The following is a 21,458-nucleotide window of genomic DNA, read 5'->3' as shown; positions in this document are numbered from 1 at the left end:
TCAGGGAAGCCTCCCTTCACTCATCTGTAGTAGCCGGCTGGCCTCCGTCCCATGGTGGGGCCCTTGGGACTCCAAGTCTAGAGGTGAGATGGTTGTCTCTTGCTCCACAAGAATTTCGCCACCAGGGGCTGCCTGGAACTGCCCATGGGCCCCTGATGTGTTCACAGCCCAGAGAAAGCAAGAGTCAGACTCAAGAAGACCCAGCCCCCCTGCGCCCACCAGAACTTTCCCGGCCTGGATCGAGGTGCTCCCTTCAACAAACCCATCCAGCCCCCTTTGTGGATGGAGGAAGCTGGGGCGGGCACAGCAGGAACTTGCCTTATCATAACTGCAAAAGGTGGGAATATTCCCATAGGATATGGGGAAACTGAGGCCCAAAGTAGTGAAACAGACTTGTCTCGGGCCACAGCGGGTGAGTGGCAAGGCCAGGAGGCAAACCCAGGTGTGCCATCTGCGTCGTGCCCCCAGCCCTAGGGACCTCCTCACTGTCTCTGCTCTTTCTTTCCTAGGGCCAGCCCATCCCCCACTATAGGGTCCCTGCCTCAGGGACCAGGGAGAAAGATGGCTTCCTGCGGCCGATGAGGACCTCGGGACCCCTGCGGTACCGCCCTGCTGCTGATGGCCCCCAGAGCTCTACCAGGAAAGCGGGCCCAGCCACAACAAGCCCATACTCCTGGCAGATCAAGGGGGGCCCCATGCCCCGCACCCTGGCCGATCCCGGGACCCCGAGGCCGGCCCGAAATGCCAGCTCCCACACCGATGGCAGGGTCCCTGAGGAGCAGCCAAGCCCTTTTGGAATCTCGTACTCCAAACTCTCCCAGTCCAAGCACCTGAAGGCCAGGACGGGCAGTGGCCAGTGGGGCTCCTCTGATTCCAAACGGAGGGCTCAGGCCCCACGGGACCGCAAGGACCCCTAGCACCCGGTCCCTGGGCCTGGAGCCATGCGGTCCGCGGCCTCTGCCCCAGCCCAGACTCACCAAGCAGGTATCCATGGGGCTTTGCCAGGGCCGGGCGGACCCTCCAGAGCCCAGCCAGAAGGCAGGAGGGGTGGGCTGGATTGACACGCACCTGATCTGTGCACCAGTACCAGGTGGCCATGATGGTCAAACCAAAGGTCATCCCCGTCCACGGGAGGTCCCCCGTGTAGGGGTCTCGGAACATGTGCATGGCGTCTGCCCGCGGCAGGTGGCAGGTGGTGTTGGCGATGGTCCGGGATGGGATGGCCTGGGCGTAGGCTGCCTCCAGCTTGCTCATACCCGCCAATCTGGTCAAAAGCTAGAGGGATCAGGGCAGGACAGGGACAGGTTGGTGGCTGGTGGCCCTGACTCCAGGCCCCCACTTCCCAAGGCATCAAACTTGACTTTTTCCCATTCACCTTTCCCGGTGTTTGGAAAGGTATGGAGGAGGGTAGAGGGTTTAAAAAACCAAAAACAAAAAACAGGGGAATTCAAATGACTGTTTTATTTGTATTTAATATAAGATATTAAATAAGCATTTTGCACGTGGACACCCCCAGTGTCCTCTTGGCCCCTGGATGCCGTTGGCCTCGGGCGAGGGGTTCTCTGCCAAGCTCAGACTTGTATTTTTTCTTGGCATTCGAGGACCTTCCCAAGGAGTCTGAAGTGTTAAAGTCCTGACCTGGGGCTTCTGAAGGATGTGATTTTGCAGAGCTGAGGAGGCCCGGCAGTCATGTAGCACTGAGAACAGAACGAGTCCCAGAGGGGACAGGGGACTGACCAGGGCCTTGTGGCCAGCCAGCTGGGGCTCGGGCCACAAGTCATTTCCTGGAGACCAGACCACTTGCACTCCCCCACTGTTCCCGTCTACCTCAGGGTCAAGGGCCCTGTGTGGCCACTCCCCGGCCCATCTGTGGCTTCTGCTGTGTCCGCAGTCACTCCCCCCACTTCCAGCCTGGGCCTGGCTGCCAGGCTCCCTCTCCCTCCCGCAGGGGTTCCAGGGACGTGGGCCCCTGGTCTGGAAGGAGGCAGACACACAGAAGTCTGAACACAAGACTGTCTCATCCACCTGCTCTATGCCCCTCTCCCCCTGCCTTTCCCAAGCTGGAAGCCTGCTGCCTGGACCTTGGCCCCCGGCTCACTGCCACCTGGAGCCCGGGCACGGGCAGGTCCTCAGAGCAGACGCACAAGCGCTATCCTAAGGTCGGAAATTGCCGGGCCACGGGATCCTCCAGTCCGAGTCTGGACGAGGCTTGAAAGACCTCTGTTTGCCCCTGTGGGTAATCCTTCTGGCTTGGATTGCAGAGGTACAGGGAGGTCACTACCTAACAGGGCAGACCTGCAAGTTTCGTCCACGTTCTCAGACAGTATCCCTGACCTGTCTGCACCCTCTTCCCTCCTCCCCTGACCCGGCCAGCGGCGGTAGCTGCGCTTCTCGGAATTACGCACGTGATTATGGACATTTGGAGCAGAGGCCCAGGCAGCTCTGCGGTTTCCTGATGGTGTGCACCGCTGCCCTCGGCCCCCAGCTCACCATCAAGCCCCAAGCCAGCCCGGGGTGGGTGACACTCTGAGGTAGGCAGTGGAGGTGAGAAGGGAGCGGGCAGCCAGGGTCACCCAGGGGAGGCCGTTGCAGGGGCGGAGGTTGGGGGAAGGGTGCCAACTGCCCCGGGGGCCTTGAGCTGATGAGCCCGCCCCCCCCACCCAGCGCTGGCACCTGGGTCCCAGCACGCCAGCCCCTGGACCCCAGAGCACCGGCTGCTGCCACAGCCTGCCCCACTCAGCCCCCAGCCCACAGCCTCTCACCTTTGACGGTCAGGATGATAGCCCCCACCACCATGATGAGTGTTTGCAGGGCGTCTGTGTAGATCACAGCAGCCAGACCTCCTGTGGGTAGAAACGGGGAGCTCAAGGGAGGAGGGATGGCTGCTCCACGATACGTGTCCCCCACCCTTCACAGGTAGGAGAGCTGTGGGGCTGATCAGCCGGGCCGCAAAGCCAGCTCTTGGCAGGAAGGGGGGCCCTGCCTCCTGCTCATGCCCCGGCTGGCTGGTGGTCTGGCTGGTGGTTGAGTCCCCTGTCTCCAGGCCCTCCCCACGCCCCCACTCCCAGCTGGGGCGCCGTACCTGCGATGGTGTACAGGGCCGTGATGGCAAGCATGAGGATGGTGGAGAGGTAGAAGTTCCAGCCCAGGCAGATGTGCACAAAGAGCGCCCCTGCGTACAGGTCAATCTGGGGAACAGGAAAGGAACTGTGCAGACGCTCGAGGGGACTGCGGGAGCCTGGGCACTGCTTGCACGACGTGTGGCCTCGGTGCCCCATGAACAAGGTGGGAGAGACACCCCACCCCCACTCCTGCACCCTCGTGAGGTGGGGGGAGGTCCTGGGTGTGGACCAGCGGTCTGCAGGGAATGTTGCTAATGTTAATAAAGTCCTAAGTGGCCCCTGTCCACTGAGGAGCAGTGTTGTCATTGAGTCTGGCCCCCTGCCATGGGATGCAGAGGAGGAGTCCAGGAGGGCTTCCTGAGGGAGGCGCAAGAAGACGAATGGGCCTCAGGAAATGGGTCTTCAGTATCCATCTGTGTGTGGCCCCTAGTCTCTGCTCCCCATTAGCCAGGGGGCCCTGGAAAAGGACCGGGTGTATTCTGGGGGGCAGGCTGGGGAACAGGCAGGCAGTGGGGTTGGACCCGAAGCCAGGGCCATGTGTCAGGCCGAGGCTGGTCCCCAGGGGCTGGACTGGACCCATCTGCTGTCGTCCAGGACCCCAGGTGGCATGGGGGGCCAGAGTCCTCTTCCCGGGGTGAGCCTTACAACCCTCATTCCACCCCCAGCCCCACCTGTCCTGTGGGACCTAGGGGCCAGACAAGGGGCTCCACCCTGCTGAATTTCCTGACTGCCATTCTGGGCCTAATCAGTAGAGAGCACATGACCTGAAATACAGTCTTTGGGGCCAACGGGCTCCTGACTAAGGCTGGGCAAGGCAGTGGGTCAGCAGAGCCTGCATGTGTGGGGGACCACTCAGCATGAGGCCCAGGGGGCATAGGCCCCTTTGAACTACCGCAGTGCCTGGCCCACCATAGGGGCAACCAGCACTGCCCAGTCAGTTGGCTTGTGGACCCTCTTATTCCCTCAGGCCCCGAGCCCTAAGGACACAGAGCCCACAGAAGCTGGGTCTTACTTCAAAGCCTGGGTTCCCTGCACTTCTACTCTCTCTTGGAGAGATCAGCTAGTGCAGACTCTGACACGGTGCTTTCAGGAGAACAGTGGACCCCACTCTGGCTGCTGGCATTGGTGTGAAAGTATATGAGTGTGTGCGTGTGTGCGTGCGTTGTGTGTTGGGCAGAGCGTGTCTACCTCCAGCCCAAGCAGAGAAGCCCAGGGTTGTGAACGTCAGAGCAGGAAGGACTCTTCAAGCCCCTTGCCCCATCAGACCAGAGGAGAAACTGAGGCCTGGGGGAGGGAGGGACTTCCCTGAGGCCAGGCCCTGACAGGTATCCGAGATTGGAGTCGTCAGGAGAAGAGGGACAGGAAATCGCTAGAAAGCAGCAGCCCCTCCTCGTGCCTGCTCAGTCCTCCAGCCAGCACTCAGGACCCCTCTCTGGACCCAGGCTGTCCTCAGAGCAGAGCCCCGATCTGCGTGGCTGGCCTTCAGGCCCCAAGCATCCATCTGTCTCAGCCCAGGTGACTCTGGTCACCCCGGCCTGGCTGTCATACCGCACACTTTGCTACCCCCGGGCCTTGGCTGGCCAGGTCCCTTTGCCCTGGGCCGCCCCATCCTGCGTGCCCAGGTCCAGAACTGTCTTCCCGGGTACTGCTCCCCTAACCTCTCCTCAGGGACTTGCTTCCATGGCAGTAGGCCCCAAGGAGGAATGAGGACTTGGACCGGTGTCAGAAGCGGCAACAGGCAGAGGTGTGGACCTGGGACTTGGGCTGCTGTCCTCCCTCCAGGACCCCGCAGAGCGAGAAGTCAAGATTTGCTGCTGTCGTGCCTATCAGATTGTCTGTAGGCTCTCGGGGAGTCGCAGCGAGGAACTTTCCGTGGCACCCAACCCAGTCTGACCTGCAGCCCGAGCTCCGTCTTCTGTGGGCCCAAGAGAGCCACACCCGGGTACAAGCTAAGAGCCCTAAACCCAGAGCCTCATGGACTGGGTCCGTGTCCCTTTTTGTCTCGGTCCTGGCCACGTGGCTTTGAGCAGGTCATGTAGCCTCCAGAGCCTCGGTGGCCCGTATCTGGAAAATGGGGAAGCAGGAGACAGGGCACGGCTGCAGGCCCAGCTTCCTCCATCCCTCCGCAGAGCGGAGCCCTCAGGGAGATTAGGGGAAGGGTGGGCAGGACCTCCAAGGGAGCTTGCCCTGCCCCCAAACCTTGCCCATCTCCCTCTAGGCTATCATTGTCCCTTCAGGGCTCCAGAAAGTTCTCACCTTTGCCACATTCCCTGCACCGGACCCACTGGCCAGTTCTCTCTCCAAATTACTCCTGCGTGCGCTGTCCCCACCCTCTGCCCCCTCCCTCTGGAAGCCCCTCACGGGCCCCTCCCGCACTCGGCTTGCCCAGAGACAAATCAAGTTCTCTGCATTTCCACAGCACATAGTACCAAAAGTCCAGCCAGCCAGCCCCAGAGGCCCTGTGCCACCCGTCAGGCAGCCCCGTCCAGTCCCCTTCCTCACTCACCCCTCCCCAGGCTCAGCAGCTCCCTGCACTCCAGCCTCACCCCTTCCTTCTGCTGCTGCAGACCTGGCATTTTCAATGCAGACCACTCTCTCCAAAGGGAGCCTGACCTCTGCTCCTGCTCTCATCGTTCTAGAATTCGGCCCCGCCTTTGCGTCTTTTACCACACTTCACTGTTAAGAGTATATTGGCCTGTGTACTGATCTGTGGAGAACATGAAGCCCCCTGTGGTAAGGAATGTGTTCATCGCCCAGGGCTCGTGCAGGGCCTGGCACACAGTATGGGGCTCAAATAGCTACGTTTACATATGCGCACCGGCGGGGGGCACAGCAGAGTCCCCAGACCACATCCAGTCTGTGTTTCTCACTGTGTTTCTCACTCCAGCAGCAAAGTTGAGGGACAGGTATGTGTCCTGCAAAGCCCAAAGGATTCACTTTCTGGACCTTCATGGAAAGAATTAGCTGGCCCCTGGCACTCCCTTCCTTCAGTCCCATGAGGTAGGCCAGGCACCTAGAAGCGCCAGAGAATCAGGAATGAGCAGAGAGAAGAAACAGGGGAGACAGAGAGTAGACATTCTAAGTAAATTATTCAGCATACCAGAAGACAGTCCAAGTATGAAAAAGAGGGAAAGCAGGTAGGGGCAGGCAGGACTCACTGAGAAGGTGAAATGTAAAGGGTCGACAGAGATGAAGACGCGAGCCATGTAGATATCCAGGGGAAGAAGTTTCCAGGCAGAGAACACAGCAAGTGCAAAGGCCCTGGGGCAGGATCGCACCTGGTGTGTTCATGGATGTGCAAGGAGGCCAGGGTGTTGGTATGATGTAGTGTGACAGGAGAGAGGGACAGGACAGGTGGGTGAGGCAGCAGGGGGCCCTATCTTGGGGGGATCTTGGAGGCCACTTTCGGCCTTCACTCTAGTTGGCGCAGGGTATTGTGCCATGTTTCTCTATTGGCCAGAGGTTGAATGACTAGTCCAGAGCCACACAGTGATGGGGTTTCTGTGGCCCCTGACCCATCTGAGAGTCAGGGTGGTGGTCTGAGGGATGGGGAGCCAGTGAGCCCTGTGGTCTCTGTCCAGACAGACTGCAGCCGGGGTAGGTGCTGAAACGTGCAGACAACTGGGGCATTCCAGAGCTCGGCCCGGTGGCAGTAAGGGCCTCCAGAAGCCACCTGGGCACATGCACATCAAACAGTTTCAGCCCAAAGTCATCAGCCAGGGTGGCCCGTCCTGCCCAAACCAAGCCAAGGCAGTTAGCATTCCTCCTGCTTCCCCTCTCGGCTTCATCTGGGCCACCTGGTCTTGGCGCTAGGGCCCTGGCCTTGACGTTGGTGGGCTGCTTCCATTTTATAGGAGGGTCAGTTGACCCCCATCACGCGTCCAGTCCTGGCCACTTCAGCACTGTAAAGCAGATGCTGGGGGCTCCGGGTTTGGGAGGGAGAGGCTGGGTTCTAACCCCGCTCTCCGCCTGATTCACCACGACCTTGAGCAAGTCAAGGTCACTCTCTAGGTCTCAATCGTCTCATCTGTAAACTGGGCTTGCAGGGTGAGATCTCTGTTAGGACGTCCCCGTCCTAACACTCAGCCCTTCTGGAGTCCCACCCGGGCCACCCCCTTGAAGCTTGCCCTGAGCAATATGTGACCTCACTGCCAATCTGTAACAGCAAGAAGCTGGATGGGTGGGGGTGGGGGGTGCGGTAAGAGACCACCCTGTGTGCACAGGTTGGCCCACACGGGGCCCCACTAGGCACTCCCCTTCTTGCTCCTCCCCCTCCAGTCCACCCACTGGTAGGCGTCAGAGCCAGCAGTGCAAAGCTGACCTCTGTCGGTCCCCTGCTTTGAGCCCCAGGGTCCTTGGGTCCTTCGGCCCCTGGCAATCTCCAACTGCAGCCCTTGAGGTCGGGACTGGGAAGCTAGCAGCCCAAGAGCCAAACGCGGCACCAGCTCTGCTCTGTGTGAATCCAGGAGCATGCCACGTCTCTGGTTTGGCCAGTCCCCACCGCTCCCCAGGTCTTCACACTGTCTCTCTCTGGTCCCAAAGCATCTGACTGAGAGACACCTAGAACGCAGGCCTCCGGACCCTGACTGTCTCCCGGACACATCCTCCACCGCCCACCCATCTCTCTCCTTGCCTCTGTTCCCTACCCCCATCATGTCCCTTTCCCCATTAGAACCCAACCTAACGGCCCCTGCTTGGGTGTGTGTGTGATTCCCTGTGTATTCACCTGCCTCCCGCCGTACCCAGAGCCTGGAGGCCCAGCCAGGTCTGCCGGATTTCTGTGGTCTCTGGCTTCCAGGGTGGCGGCTGGGACGGAAGCAAGAGTTGGGGGGCCTCCCTGACCACTTCCCCGCTACCCCACCGGCCAGCCTCACCCCCCTCACAGACGCCATGAGAGGCAGGGCACAGCCAGCCCTCTTTACGAACAAGCAACGGAGGCTCGTGTCTTGTCTGGGTGACTTCAGCAGAAGCAGACCAATGTAGGACTTGGGCCCTGGTCCCCACTTCCCCAGTTCTTCCAGAAACGGGCTGAAGGGAGGCTGGATGGCCTCGGGGGTCAAGGGCAGAGTGCCCCTGGACTCAGGAGTGAGAGCCAGAAGACATGGCATTACCATGAAGTCACCAGAAGCTTGGGACAAGTTAGTTCCTCGCCTTAGGCCTCAGTTCCCTTTCTGTGAAATCAGGGGCTCAGAGAAGGGGACCCTAGTGAGCCTGGACGGACATTCGAGGGTGCGTTCTGCTCTTACCCTACCAGGGGGACCAAGTCCAGGCCCCCAAGGGAAAGCGGCCAGGAGTGCCCACAAGGGCAACTCCACAACCTGGGTAGCTGACCGGCCGCAGGAGGGTCCCTGCAGCTCTGAACCAGAGACCGCACGGGCTCTCTGCGCCCCTAGTGGTCAGTCCTGGCTCATCTCCTTGCTGGACGCCCGCCCCGACCAGTGACCGCCCCTCATATCTCTGCCCGGAGCAAAGCAGGAATCAGGAGGCCTCTTTGCCCCCAACAGTGCCAGCTCCCCCAAACCAACATTCTGAAGCCCTAGTCCAGCTATTCCAGGCTTACTCTGTGGGCAAGTCCTTGTCCTCCTGGGCCTCAGTTTCCCCAGCTGTTGAACAAGAGACAGATGAGAGGATGTCAGGTCTGTTTGAGGGGCCCCCGGAGCAGGGATGATTCCAGGCTGTGCTGGCTGGACGCTGGGAGCAGGGGACGCAGCTCACCGATATCTTGGTAAGACGGAGAGCAGTCAGGGACAGGACAGACAGGTACATACGAATCCGCTGGCCTCCATAGCGCTTCTGAATGTATTCCGGCATGGTGACAATCTGGCGGAGACACGGGGCAGTGGCTAGGCACTCCTCCAAGATTCCACCCAGAGCTGCTCACGGATAAGCCAGGCCCACTCATTACCGCCCCAGCACCTGGTACTGGGACTAGGGACCAGAGAGACAAGCTTGGAGGGGTTGTGGCGATGCTCTGAATGAACTTTGGCACAGCCGGGTGGGGAAGGTAGGGGCCGTGACGGACGGAGAGAGAGTCAGCCAGCTGGGAGCCATGGAGGCAGTGACCCCGCCCAGCTGGGGCTGCGGGAGTGGGCAGTCGACGGTGTCGCCCAGCAGTGTCGCCCAGCTGTGCTGCCCAGCAGTGTCACCCATGCACTCAAGTAGACAGAGCTTCCTTGCCCAGATACAGCAAGCTGGGGAGTAGAAACCGGCAGACAAAGCCCCCAGGCTGAGGTCCTCAGGGACATGTCCTGCATGTAGGCACATCACTTGGACTACAGCCCAGCCCTGAGAGTGGCGAGTGGACTCACCTCCGAGGGATGTAGATGGGCACGAACACCCACGCCAGAGCCAGCAGCACATATGTGGCCTGAGGGGTCAGAGGCGGGTGAGGACAGCAGGTGCAACTCTAACCCCAATTCCCGCTCTAGAGACATAGCCAGGACTAGCGGTCTGGAGGCCTGGCTTGCCAGGAGAACCTGATATAGCCTCATTCCCCTCTGTGTGCCTGTACACTGATGGCCCCAGGCCAAGACTAACAGCTCCCCTCCTGCGGGCCTATCCAGTTGGCATTCTGAAGACCAACCTTTCCCTGGAACTCCACCCGTCCAGACCTTGGCCGCCCGGAGTTGCTGGGAGTTGCCCCTTGGGCCAAGGGCAAACTCCAGTGGAGGCCTATCCACCACGTTTTAGGGTGCCAATCCCTCTCCCCACCCCCCCACCCCTGCCCATCAGCAGCTCACATTCCACTCGAAGCCCGCCACAGCCAGGCCCCCGGCCGCCCCGGCGCCCGCCAGTCCGATAAAGAGGCCTGAGCCCTCGCTGCTGGCGAAGAGAGAGGCTCCAATCTGGAGGACAGAGAGGAAAAGGAATCAGCTTCCTACCAGCCTCCAAAGCCCCCACACTTTGCACAATTCCCAGCACCGCATCCCGACACTCCCAGCTTGGGGGCTTCCTGCCAGCCTCAACCTGTCCCCTCACTGCCTGCCTGGGGCATCCCTCATCCCCCACACCCTGGAAGGAGGGGCTGGGGACGTCGGAGGTGCACTCACCGGCCACCAGGTCATGTCCCGCCCGCCAGGAAGTAGCCTCTCACCGTGTTCCTGCTGGCCCGGCATGAGGACTGTACGAACAGAGGGCGGACATTGGAACCTGGCACACACTGGAGGGAATGTAAAATGGGGCCCTCGTGGCAGAAACAGCCTGTGGGCCCTCCCAAAGACTTCCACATTCACGTTCAACATTCACCTCCTTAACGCGATGACCCGGCATTGCACTCGGACATCCGAGAGAACTGGAAACTGGGTTCACAAAAAACTGGTCTCTGGATGTTCAGAGCAACCAACAGCCCAAAGGGGGATAGAGCCCAGATGCCCCCACAAAATGGGGTCTAGCCGCACGATGAAATATTCCCTAGCCACAGGTGGAATGAGCTTCTGACACCTGCTATGACATGGAAGGCCCTCGGGAACTTCTGCTAAGTGAAAGGAGTCAGACACAAAAGGCCACACTTGGTAGGATTCCACGGGTAGGAAATGTCCAGAAACAGGTGAATCCTTAAAGGCAGAGGGCACAGCAGGGGTTTCCAGGGCTGGGGAATGATACTAATAGGTATGGGGTTTCTTTTGGGGTGATGAAAAAGTCTTGGAACCACATAAAGGTAATGGTTACACAGCACTGTGATTGTACAAAATGCCAGCGAATTATATTTTAACATGGTTTACGTCGCCTCCATATTCAACATGGGGCTTGAAACTCACGACCCTGAGATCGAGAGTAGCATGTTCTACTGACTGAGCCAGCCGGGCGCCCCTAAGTGGAGATTTTTGCATCTTGGTGAAGACTTTGAGCCGAGGATTCTGAGAACCCTTTGGCCCTTGATTTCTTCTAATATTTTAAAGATTGTTTTAAGATTTTATTTATTTATTTGACAAAGAGGGATCACCAGTAGCAGAGAGGCAGGCAGAGAGAGGGGGGGAAGCAGGCTCCCCTCTGAGCAGAGAGCCCGATGCGGGGCTCAATCCCAGGACCCTGAGATCATGACCTGAGCCGAAGGCAGAGGCTTACCCCCTGAGCCACCCAGGCGCCCCAAGATTTTATTTTTTATTTGAGAGGATGGTGTGGGGAGAGGGGCAGAGGCAGAGGGAGAGAGAGAATCCTAAGCAGACTCCCTGCTGAGCATGCAGCCTGAACTCGGGTTCGATCCCACGATCCGAGATCATGACCCGAGCCAAAATCAAGAGTCAGGCGCTCAACCAACTGAGCCACCCAAGCGCCCCTCTTACTTCTAGTATTTTCATCTCTGATACATTTCCAAGAATTATCAGTCAAGGATTGCTGCATACCTTTTGTTTGGGGGGAGCATGGAATTTTGTGCTCTGTAATATAATTTTAAATATCTGAAATCAGGGCAGCTGGTGGCTCAGTCATTAACGTCTGCCTTCGCTCAGGCCATGATTGCAGGGTCCTGGATCAAGCCCTGCATCAGGCTCCCTGCTAGGCAGGAAGCCTGCTTCTCCCTCTCCCACTCCCCCTGCTTGTGTTCCCTCTCTCGCTGTGTCTCTCTGTCAGATAAATAAATAAAATCTTAAAAAAAAAAAAAAAATCTGAAATCAGAATGCTTGGGAGCGAATCCTGGCTCCTCTGCTTCCTGGCCGTGTGACCTTGGGCTAGTTACTTCACCAATGGGCCTTGTTTTCCCTCACCACATTGTGGGCCCTAATAAAAGTTCTTCCCTCACGGGCTTCTGTGGGGTTTAATGAGTTAATAGCAGTAACATTCTGACAATGGTACCTGGTACCTAGTAAGTATCTGATGAGGGTCAGTGGTTTTATGGATTTTTCAAGGCCTCACTTAGTGCTGTCTGGACAGGAGAAAATGAAAAGATGTGAACTCGAGAAAAGGAGAAGTGTGAAAAGAAGGACCCAGACGGTGTATTTAGATCTGTTACTTTGCATTCCTTTTTCACAACATACATATCCTAGAGGAAGGCTGGATCACATGATCTCAATCAATACATAGGCCTCCTTCTACCTGACTTTACCCTCATACACACACACACAAACATACACACCGTCATATTCAAGATGATTTGTCTGAATTGTCTGGATCTGTCACCCAAAGTTTTTGATATGGGTCCTGCTTGCCTCTCCTGCCTGAGCTCCCATTACTTTCTGTGAGCTGTGACCCAGCCCCATTGAATGCAGTACTATCTAAAGGTTTCTCATGGCTTTGGCCAGGATGGCCACATCCAGCTGTGTAGGCTGTGCACTGTTGCAACTTCCAGAGCAGCTCTGTTCTTGCCCTGTGATTTTTCCTAACATGTTTTCTCATCTTTCAAGGACATGGTGGGCATTGTCAGTTGCCTCCTTCTTGGCCTTCTCGTTCCTTAAGGGGTCTCATTTTTCTAAGCAATTGGCTTGAGTGGTCCCAACCCAGTCTCCTACTCCAGGAGACTCCTACTCCTGACTCACCTAAGCCACAGACCCTGTCACATTCTTTAGCTGTCACACCTGATTCAGGGCAGCTGTGGACTTAAGCTGGGATTGCTCCTGGCCTCCCAGGAGGTGGAGGAGGGAGCCGGAGCTCTGGGGACACTGGCAGATGTGTACTAGTTAATATTCACCAAGGGCCCCACGGCCGTCGAGTTGGTTCCCAGTGCTTAACCTGTATGAAGTGTTTAGTCCCATGAAGTAGGAACTATGATCATCCCCATATTACCAATGAGGAAACCAAGACTTCCACAGCTAAAAGTGGCTAGTAAGTGATTTGAACCCAGGCTAAGCAGAGAGGCTGGCACCTCTCCTCCATGTGGGACACTGGGCTCAGGACAATGCCACACATGGGTGGAAGCTGAGAAAGTCAACCTGAAATGCACCATAGCCTTGTTGATACTGTGAACCCCTGGATTCAACCATGCCTGAAGCCTTATCTATTGTTGGATTTTCCAGGATGGATATCCTTACATTTCCTTCATTGTTCAAGCTCTTCTGATCTAGGTTTTCTGTCACTGGTTAACAGATACCCTAATAGGTGCAAAGGCTCAGCACAAGGTCCTTTGTCCAGGAACATTTCTTTAAAGGCCCTCCCCGGGCTCCCCTAACCCCACCGTCAGAGCACCTCTGCAGTTGCACCTGTCCAGCCCAGCTTGTCCTGTCTGCATTTGGGTGATGAGCGTGTGCATCTGATTGCTGTGCGATCCAGCTCCAGCACACTCACTCCTTGTCTGGCTCTGTTCTTTGCTGCCGACGCTCATGGCTGTCCGGCCAGCAGCACCGGGCTGGGCCCGCATGGCCTGCTTGAGGGCCAGGCCAGAACTCCCACAGCCCCACGGCCCGCGGCACCGGCCTGAAAGCGAAGGCGAAGCTGGGAGGAGGTGAGTTTCCAGACAGTGAGGCAGATGGGCCCCAGTCACCAGATGGCAAAGGGCATCAGGGGCCCCAAATGGTCCCTTAGATGCAGCTTCCAGCTAAATTCCCCACCCCACTCCTCTTCCCTCTTCAGATCCTGCTGACCTCCAGCCCCTGGCTCATCCCGAAAGCCTCCATTGCGGGCGCCCCCTCCCCTGAACTCCCAGCCAGCAACTCTCCCAGAAACAGGATGGCTGACAGCACAGTTCTACACCCACGGGCCTCCTGTGCTCCTTGGAACTGCCAGGAGCAGTGGGCGGCCTGCACCGCATGGTGTGTTTGAGGAGGCGTGCCCAGAGCGGGCAAGGGACTGACTCCGAGGACGCAGGGGGGGCCAGCCCTGAGCGGCTTGTGGTCTACAATTCCACCACCGAAGAATCAATTGCAATTACTGCCTGCTGCCCCACCCAGCACCCCTAGCACCCCCCGACCAGCATCAGCAACCCCAGCACCCCCAGCACCCCTGCAACACCAGGACCACTCACACCCTTCCTACTATCCAACCAAGAGCGGCGGCAGGCTCCATGCCCCTGTGGGCACCTCAGGTGGGAGAACGCCTCTGACTCAGGTACTCGGGGCTTGGGATGAAGTAGGTGGTGTGTCTGTCTTTTAGATCGAGACCCCCAAGGCCCAGAATGCTGAGCGACTTCCTAGGAGGCCAGAGCTGGGAATGTGACCAGTCTTCTGCCTCTGGCCCTGGGCTTAAACCAGGGCCAAGGAAGATAAGAAGGGATTCTCGTTCTCCCCCAGCAGATGGAGGCCACTGTGTATCACGGCTCAGGGATGCTGGCCGGGACCTCTGGGGACAAGGAGGAGGTCTGACCTCTGCGAAGTCTGACCTCTGCAAAGCCAAAGCTGGCTTTGGTGCTCACCTCCCCCACCAGGAAGGCCTCCAAGGTCTGCATTGTGAGTAGACGGGAGGAATGCCTCCCCTATGTGCAGGGACATGGGGGTCACTGGGTAAGTCCCAGATCCCAAAGCAGGGGGGTTCATTCATAAATGGGGCTGGCCTTCACCCTGCGGCTGTGGGGGCCGGGTGATGAGCAGAGGAGCCGCCTAGGAGGGGCCTCACTGCCGCTGCAGTCTGTGAGGGCCTAAATCATGTCTGTGAGGGCCTAAATCATGTCTCTTTCTCATTGAAAGTGAGAGAAACTGGCTTAGGAACTAGGCGAGGAGGGCGGACATGAGATTTTCAAAATAAAGATCCTCAGGCTCTGTGTGCCCCTCCCCTTCTCCGGAGCCTGACCCAGCAGGTGCGGGGAACAGCTGGACAGACGTTCGCCCCTCGAGCCCGTCTGACACGGAGGAGGGATGGAGGCCAGGAAGAGGACATGCTGCGCTGGGCCCCCAGTTTGTCGGCCGCACGAAAGCCCAGGGAGCTTTTCCCTAGGCCTGCGCATTAGAGAGGCCTTCCTCTTCCTCCCCTTGTAGCTTGAGCAGCCGCTGCTCAAAGGCAAAGTGGCTTGGTCAAGGTCTTGGACAAATCCACCGCAGGGCTGGGAGGAGGACCCCAGCGGACTCCAGGTGTGCCTCAACTCAGCCCAGCTCCCACACCCCAGTGCCATCCTAGCTGGCCACCCACCCCGGGCCTCTCACCCATATGCCCACGGCCACGTTCAGGGCGAAATACAGGGTGATGATGATGATGTCAGTCACGCTCAGCTGCGGCCCGGGAGCGTGGGGGTCGCCGGTGGAGTTGTCCGCCACCATCCTGCAGCAAGCACCGGCTCTGAGCAGGAGGAACTGAGGGCCGAGCCAGGTCAGAAAGGGCTTCCTGGCAGGCAATTAATTGATCATTAAACCAAGCGCGATGGTGGCGTCTCCAGCCCACAAGATGACCACGTGCCAGGAAACGGCTTTCCAAGTGCAGTGTGGGTGACCCCCGCCCCCTGCAAGTGGGAAGCCAACCCCGACCATGAGTGCAGGGGCAGAGCTGGAAGGGGCTTGGAGGAGGACAGCCTCCCCGAACTCAGAGGAGGTTTGGGAAAAGTAAAGGGAGTTTAGGGGGTGCCTGGCTGGGTTCAGTCGCTGAAGCATGCAACTCCTGATCTCAGGGTCGCGAGCTTGATCCCCACCTTGGGGGCAGAGTCTGCTTAAATAAATAAATAAATAAATAATCATAAATAAAGGGAGATCAGTGCATCCACAGGCAACCAGATCAGTCCCAGAAAGCACTGTTACCTGATGTGTGGCTTGCCCCATATTTCACTTGTATAAAAAACACGAAGTGTTGGGGACAGATGCCTCACCTCTGGGGACACCATGGTGGCGGGCAACCATATCCTGTGGCCACTGGGCCATGAGAGGACCGAGGGGGACTTGGAATGGTGACTCTTGAATCATGTGGCTTACTTCCCACCATGACAGTCCAGCCCCAGAACATCCCAGTGTCGGACCATAAAGGCATGTTGCCAAATGTTCTGCTTCCTTTTTCTTTTCTTTTTTTTTTTTTTTTTTTAAGATTTTATTTATTTATTTGACAGAGAGAGATCACAAGAAGGCAGAGAGGCAGGCAGAGAGAGAGGAGGAAGCAGCCTCCCTGCCCAGCAGAGAGCCCGATGCGGGGCTCAATCCCAGGATCCTGGGATCATGACCCGAGCCAAAGGCAGAGGCTTTAACCCACTGAGCCACCCAGGCGCCCCTCTGCTTCCTTTTTCTAGCCCAGCTGAAACTACCCCAACCCCCTCATTTGACCCTCTGTTCAGGTCCCCGTGGTCTCCTCAGGACGTCCGCAGAGGGACAAGTCTAGCAGGTGCCTGCCAGGAGCCGAGGACGATGCTTAGGCTTTCTGCCCGCTGTCCCATTTGGGGCTCCCTCAGGGTGGGTGGTAGCGTATCACAGCCAAGGAATGGAGGCCGGGAGGCTGAGCCGTCTGTTGTCTGGCCATGGGAGGGGCAGAACTGGAATTCAGAGCCAGTTCTGACCCCGGATGCTCCCCATTGGTGACAGTGATGGCCCTGGTTCCACTGGAAGCCAGAGGGTCTTAGATGCTTCCTCACTAAGGAAACCATTCTGCACAGCCTGGTGGAGGTCTCCGACGTGGCCTGTGGCTTTGCACAGCGTTTGGAGTTTAACCGGGTCACGCCGCTTTTCCAGAAGGTGTTAATGAATGAGCAGCCACCACTGGGAACACACTGACCCGCAAAAGCCAACTGTGCCTGTTACCCGGTAACCCGAGGTAGGCTGTTTAAAGATTACATGCAAAACGAGACAGAGAAGAACAATTAAGTCAGTTTCTAGTCAATTCAGGCAGGCTCAGACCGCCCCCTCCCAGACTACACTCATCTCCGGCCAACTAGCCTCTCTGAAGGTGCTCACTTTCCAAGCCATTGCTAGAAGCATGTCGTGAAACAAAAGATCATTTGAGGGGCGCCTGGGTGGCTCTGTCGGTTGAGCAGCTGCCTTCGGCTCAGGTCAAGATCCAGGATCCTGGGATCGAGCCCCGCGTCGGGCTCCCTGCTCAGCAGAGAGCCTGCTTCTCCCCTCTCCCTCTGCCTGCCTCTTTGCCTACTTGTGGTCTCTCTCCATCTAATAAATAATAAATCTTTAAAAAATCATTTAATACAAGTCGGAAGGACCCAGCTGGAGACGATCTGAATTTATTAATCCAGTCTCCTAGGGATAAAGTGGTTGAAAAACAGTATTTGGTCCCCTCACATCTCAGAAGAAAACAAACCATTAGGGATAAACGCCCCCACCCCGACTTCTGATACAAATTCTGGGGAAAAGAAGTCACGAGGAGTGGGCAGGTGGGACAGGGAGAGGGTGGCAGTGAAGGGTGTGAGAAATCCACACTTAAGCCCAATCACTTTCCATATTCCCACCCTCTGCTATCCAACAGGACCACACTCGGATCAAACTCTGATGGCCCAGCTCACCCAGGACAGGAATGACAGGACCTGCCCAGCCAGGAAGCCAGCCAAACCACACCCCACAAGCTGCATCTATCCCAAGAGGGAGCCCCCCATGTCGTGTTTCCCAACACCACTGCTGATGCCAAATGTGTGGGGTTTCTCCCCCCCACACCAATGAACTCTCCATCTCTCTAGAGGCCAACTGGGTGTCCTCCCATCTGACTCAATTCTGTCACTAACGACCTGAGTTAGCACAGATCCCACAGTTTAAACACTTAGTCTGACCAAACTGCCCCCCTTTACAGAGCGGTGCAATCTTAGGCCTCCTTGTACTTTGGACTGACCATCTACAGGTGCTGGAAGTTGCCATGATCCCCTTCTCAGATTTCATAATTTGCCAGATGGCTCCCAGAGCTCAGGGAAACTGATCAGTATCAGTATGTGATACAGATTGTTGTAAAGGATACAGATGAACAGCCAGAGGATCAAAAAAGAAATAAATGAAAGTAAAACAAAAACTTAGTTTTTAACTGATCTGGTAACAATGTGTTCAAAATAATAATAGCAACAACGTATTTGGTATGTGTATGCTTGTGTATAAATGAAATGAATAATTAAGCAATGATAGGAGGACAGGAAAGAAGTGTGATTATTTTATTAAAAGGTAATCAACACTATTTGTGACAGTGCACTTTTATTTGAAAGTGGACTTGGATCAGTGATAAAGTCTTTCATCTCCTTGGTTAAGTTAATTCCTAAGTATTTTATTCTTTTTGATGCTATTGTAAATGGGATCATGTTTTCCATTTCCCCTTCAGGTTGTCCATTGTTAGTGCTTCGAAATGCAACTGATGATTCCATGTTGACTTTGTATCCTGCTGTTTTCCTAAATTCATTTCTTAGTTCTAACAGATGGTGTGTGTGTGTGTGTGTGTGTGTGTGTGTGTGTAACCTTCGGGGTTTTTCTAAATATAAGATCACATCAACTGCAAACAGATAATTTTATTTCTTCCTTTCCAGTTTGGAAGTCATTCATTCATTCATTCTTCATTCATTCATTCATTTTCTTGCTCTGGTTAGACCTTGCAGCACTACATTGAATAGAAGTCAAGAACGGAAGCATCCTTGCCTTGTCATTAATCTCAGGAAAAAAGCTTTCTCTCTTTCACTGTTGAGTATGATGGTCACTGTGGATTCTTCATCCATGGCTTTCAATTATGTTATGGTACTTTCTTTCTAGTATTCCTAATTTTCTGAGTGTTTTTATCATAAAAAGTTACCATTTCTTGAAACACATTTTCTGCGATGAGACGGTCATGTAGTTATTCCTCTTCATTCTGTTAACATGGTGTATTACACTGACCAGTTTTCATATGTCTAATCGTCTTGCATTCCAGAAATAAATCTTACTTGGTTAAAGCCTATAATCTTTTTAATATGTTCCTGAAAATAGTTTTCTTTTTTTTTTTTTTTTAAGATTTTATTTATTTGACAGAGAGAGAACACAAGTAGACAGAGAGGCAGGCAGAGAGAGAGAGAGAGAGGGAAGCAGGCTCCCCGCCGAGCAGAGAGCCCGATGCGGGGCTCGATCCCAGGACCCTGAGATCATGACCTGAGCCGAAGGCAGCGGCTTAACCCACTGAGCCACCCAGGCGCCCCAATAGTTTTCTAGTATTTTGTTGATGTTTTAGTATCAATATTCATAAGGGATATTGATTTATAGTTTTTTTAAAAGACTTTACTTGACAGAGAGAGATTACAAGTAGGCAGAGAGGCAGTCAGAGAGAGGGGGAAGCAGGCTCTCCGTTGAGCAGAGGGCCTGATGCAGGGCTCCATCCCAGGACCCTGAGATCATGATCTGAGCCGAAGGCAGAGGCTTAACCAACTGAGCCACCCAGGCGCCCTGATTTATAGTTTTCTTATAGTGTCTTTGGCTTTGTTATCAGCGTAAGTCCACCTCATAGAATGAGTTAGAAATTATTCTTTCCTCTTACGTTTTTTTTGGAAAGTTGGAAAAATAGTGGTGTTACCATTTTTTATTATTTTTTGAGTAATCTCTGCACCCAACATGGGGCTCGAACTTACAACTCCAAGATTAAGAGTTGCGTGCTCCGCTGACTGAGCCAGCCAGGTGCCTCAAACGGGCTTACTTCTTTGAATGTTGGGGAGAATTCACCAGTGAAACCATCAGATCCTGGACTCTTCTCTGTTGGGAGTTTGTTTTTTTTTAAATAACTGATATAATTCTATTAGTTATAAATCTATTCCGATTTTGTATTTCTTTGTGATTTAGTCTTAGTAGGTTTTGTGTTTCTAGGAATTTGTCAATTTCATCTAAATCATCCAATTTGATTGTGTACAATTCCTCATAGTACACTCATAATCCTTTCTATTTACTTCAAATCAGTAATAATGTCCCCACTTTCTTTTCTGCTTTTAATAATTTGAGGCTTCTCTCTTTTTTCTTAGTCTATTAAAGGTTTGTCAATTTTTATCTTTTCAAATAACCAGCTTTTGTTTTATTGATTTTTCCCTATAATTTTCTATTTTCTGTTTTGCTGATCTCTCCTCTAATCTTTATTATGTCTATCCTTCTGCTAGCTTTGGGTTTAGTTTGTCCTTTTTCTGGTACCTGAAGTTGTAAAGTGAGATTATTGATTTGAGATCTTTCCCCCTTCCTCCCTCCTCCCCTCCCTTTCCATGTAAGAGTTGATAGCTATAAATTTCCCCATTAACACTGATTTTACTGTATCCCTAACATTTGGTATGTTATGTTTTCATTTCTATTCATCTTTAAGTATTTTCTAACTCCCCTTGTGATTTCTTCTTTGATTAATTGGCTGTTTAAGAGTGTGTTGGTTAATATCCACAAGTGGAGAATGGAAGTATCTAATTATTATTGTAAAACTACTTCTTTTAATTGTGTACATTTTTGCTTCATTTATTTTGATAGTCTGTTATTAGGCATGTAAGTATTTATCATTATTATGTCTTCTTGCTGTACTGAACCTTGTACTAATATATACTGTCCTTCATTGTCTTTTGTAGTAATTTTTGTCTTAGTCCATTTTGTCCTATATTACTTACGCTACACGTTTTCTTTTTTGGTTGCTATTTGCATGGAATATATTTTTCTGTCCTTTCACTTCCAATCTATTCGTGTCTTTGGATCTAAAGTGAGTCTTTTGCAGACAGCATATAGTTGTATTGTGTTCTTTTTATCTATTCTGCCAATCCCTCTTTTTGTTTTGTCTGCCAATCCCTTTTACTTGATTATTTAATTCATTTACATTTAAAATAGTAAATGTTAAGGAAGGACTTCTGTCATTTTGGTACTGATTTTCCATTTGCCTTTTAGCTTTTCTGTTGCCTCATTTCCTTCTTTTGTGCTTATTTTTTGTAGTAAAACAGTAAAATTCATTTCCAATTTCATTTGATACATATTCAATGACTATTTTCTTCATGGTTACCATTGGGATTATATTTAATATCCTAAGGTTATGACAAACTAATTTCAATTTATACCAGCTTAACTTCAATAACATGCAAAAATTCTGCTTGACAAATTTGTTTATGCCCCTTTTCAGTTGTTATCAGAAAACTAAATCTTTATTTTGTTCTACAAAACATAAACGTTTAAATGTATTAGCCTCTTATGTTGAAAAACATAAAACAAGGTTATACACCAATGTTATAATAATACTAGCTTTTAGACTAATAATTTTTAAATATATTTCTTATATTATGTAGAAAGGAGTTAGAAGCCATTGCTTCAATAAAAGTAACTTTTATATTACTTGTGTATTTGCCTTTATTGAGATCTTTAGTTTTTCATGCAGCTCCGAGTTGCTATCTGGTGTTCCTTTGTTTCACCATGGAGGAGCCTCTGATTATTTCTTGCAGAGCAGGTCTAGTGATAATGAACTGTGTCCGTGTTTGTTTACCCAGAATTGTTTCCGTTTCTCCCTCACTTTTTTTTTTTTTAGATTTTATTCATTTATTCATTTAATCGACAGAGAGATCACAAGCAGGCAGGGAGGCAGGCAGGCAGAGAGAGGAGGAAGCAGGCTTTCCGC

General features: G+C 53.7%; 2 protein-coding genes and 1 long non-coding RNA gene across 3 annotated transcripts in view; 2 read left to right on the top strand and 1 right to left on the bottom strand.

The window, feature by feature from the left end:
- The window catches only part of FAM83G (family with sequence similarity 83 member G), a 29,548-nt gene extending 26,144 nt beyond the window's left edge, over nt 1-3,404 (top strand). The window contains 1 exon segment of the mRNA XM_047706590.1: nt 510-3,404. Within this exon segment, the coding sequence (XP_047562546.1) occupies nt 510-917 (408 nt within the window). The 3' untranslated portion in view covers nt 918-3,404.
- SLC5A10 (solute carrier family 5 member 10) overlaps nt 1-15,445 on the bottom strand; it is a 57,439-nt gene extending 41,994 nt beyond the window's left edge. The window contains 10 exon segments of the mRNA XM_047706592.1: nt 1,069-1,245; nt 1,247-1,275; nt 2,763-2,843; nt 3,083-3,188; nt 8,838-8,942; nt 9,427-9,489; nt 9,863-9,967; nt 10,172-10,197; nt 10,200-10,242; nt 15,125-15,445. Of these exon segments, the coding sequence (XP_047562548.1) occupies nt 1,069-1,245; nt 1,247-1,275; nt 2,763-2,843; nt 3,083-3,188; nt 8,838-8,942; nt 9,427-9,489; nt 9,863-9,967; nt 10,172-10,197; nt 10,200-10,242; nt 15,125-15,238 (849 nt within the window). The 5' untranslated portion in view covers nt 15,239-15,445.
- Nucleotides 13,626-18,003, top strand: LOC125086926 (uncharacterized). Its single transcript, XR_007123304.1, has 3 exons — nt 13,626-14,096; nt 14,279-14,434; nt 17,370-18,003. It is a non-coding gene; the product is annotated as an uncharacterized LOC125086926 (long non-coding RNA).
- Nucleotides 18,004-21,458: the final 3,455 nt, after the last annotated feature.

This window comes from Lutra lutra, chromosome 16 (genome assembly GCF_902655055.1).
Source record: "Lutra lutra chromosome 16, mLutLut1.2, whole genome shotgun sequence".
Taxonomy (NCBI): Eukaryota; Metazoa; Chordata; class Mammalia; order Carnivora; family Mustelidae; genus Lutra; species Lutra lutra.
The sequence above is the reverse complement of the archived record's forward strand: the minus strand, read 5'-3'. Positions and strand labels throughout refer to the sequence as shown.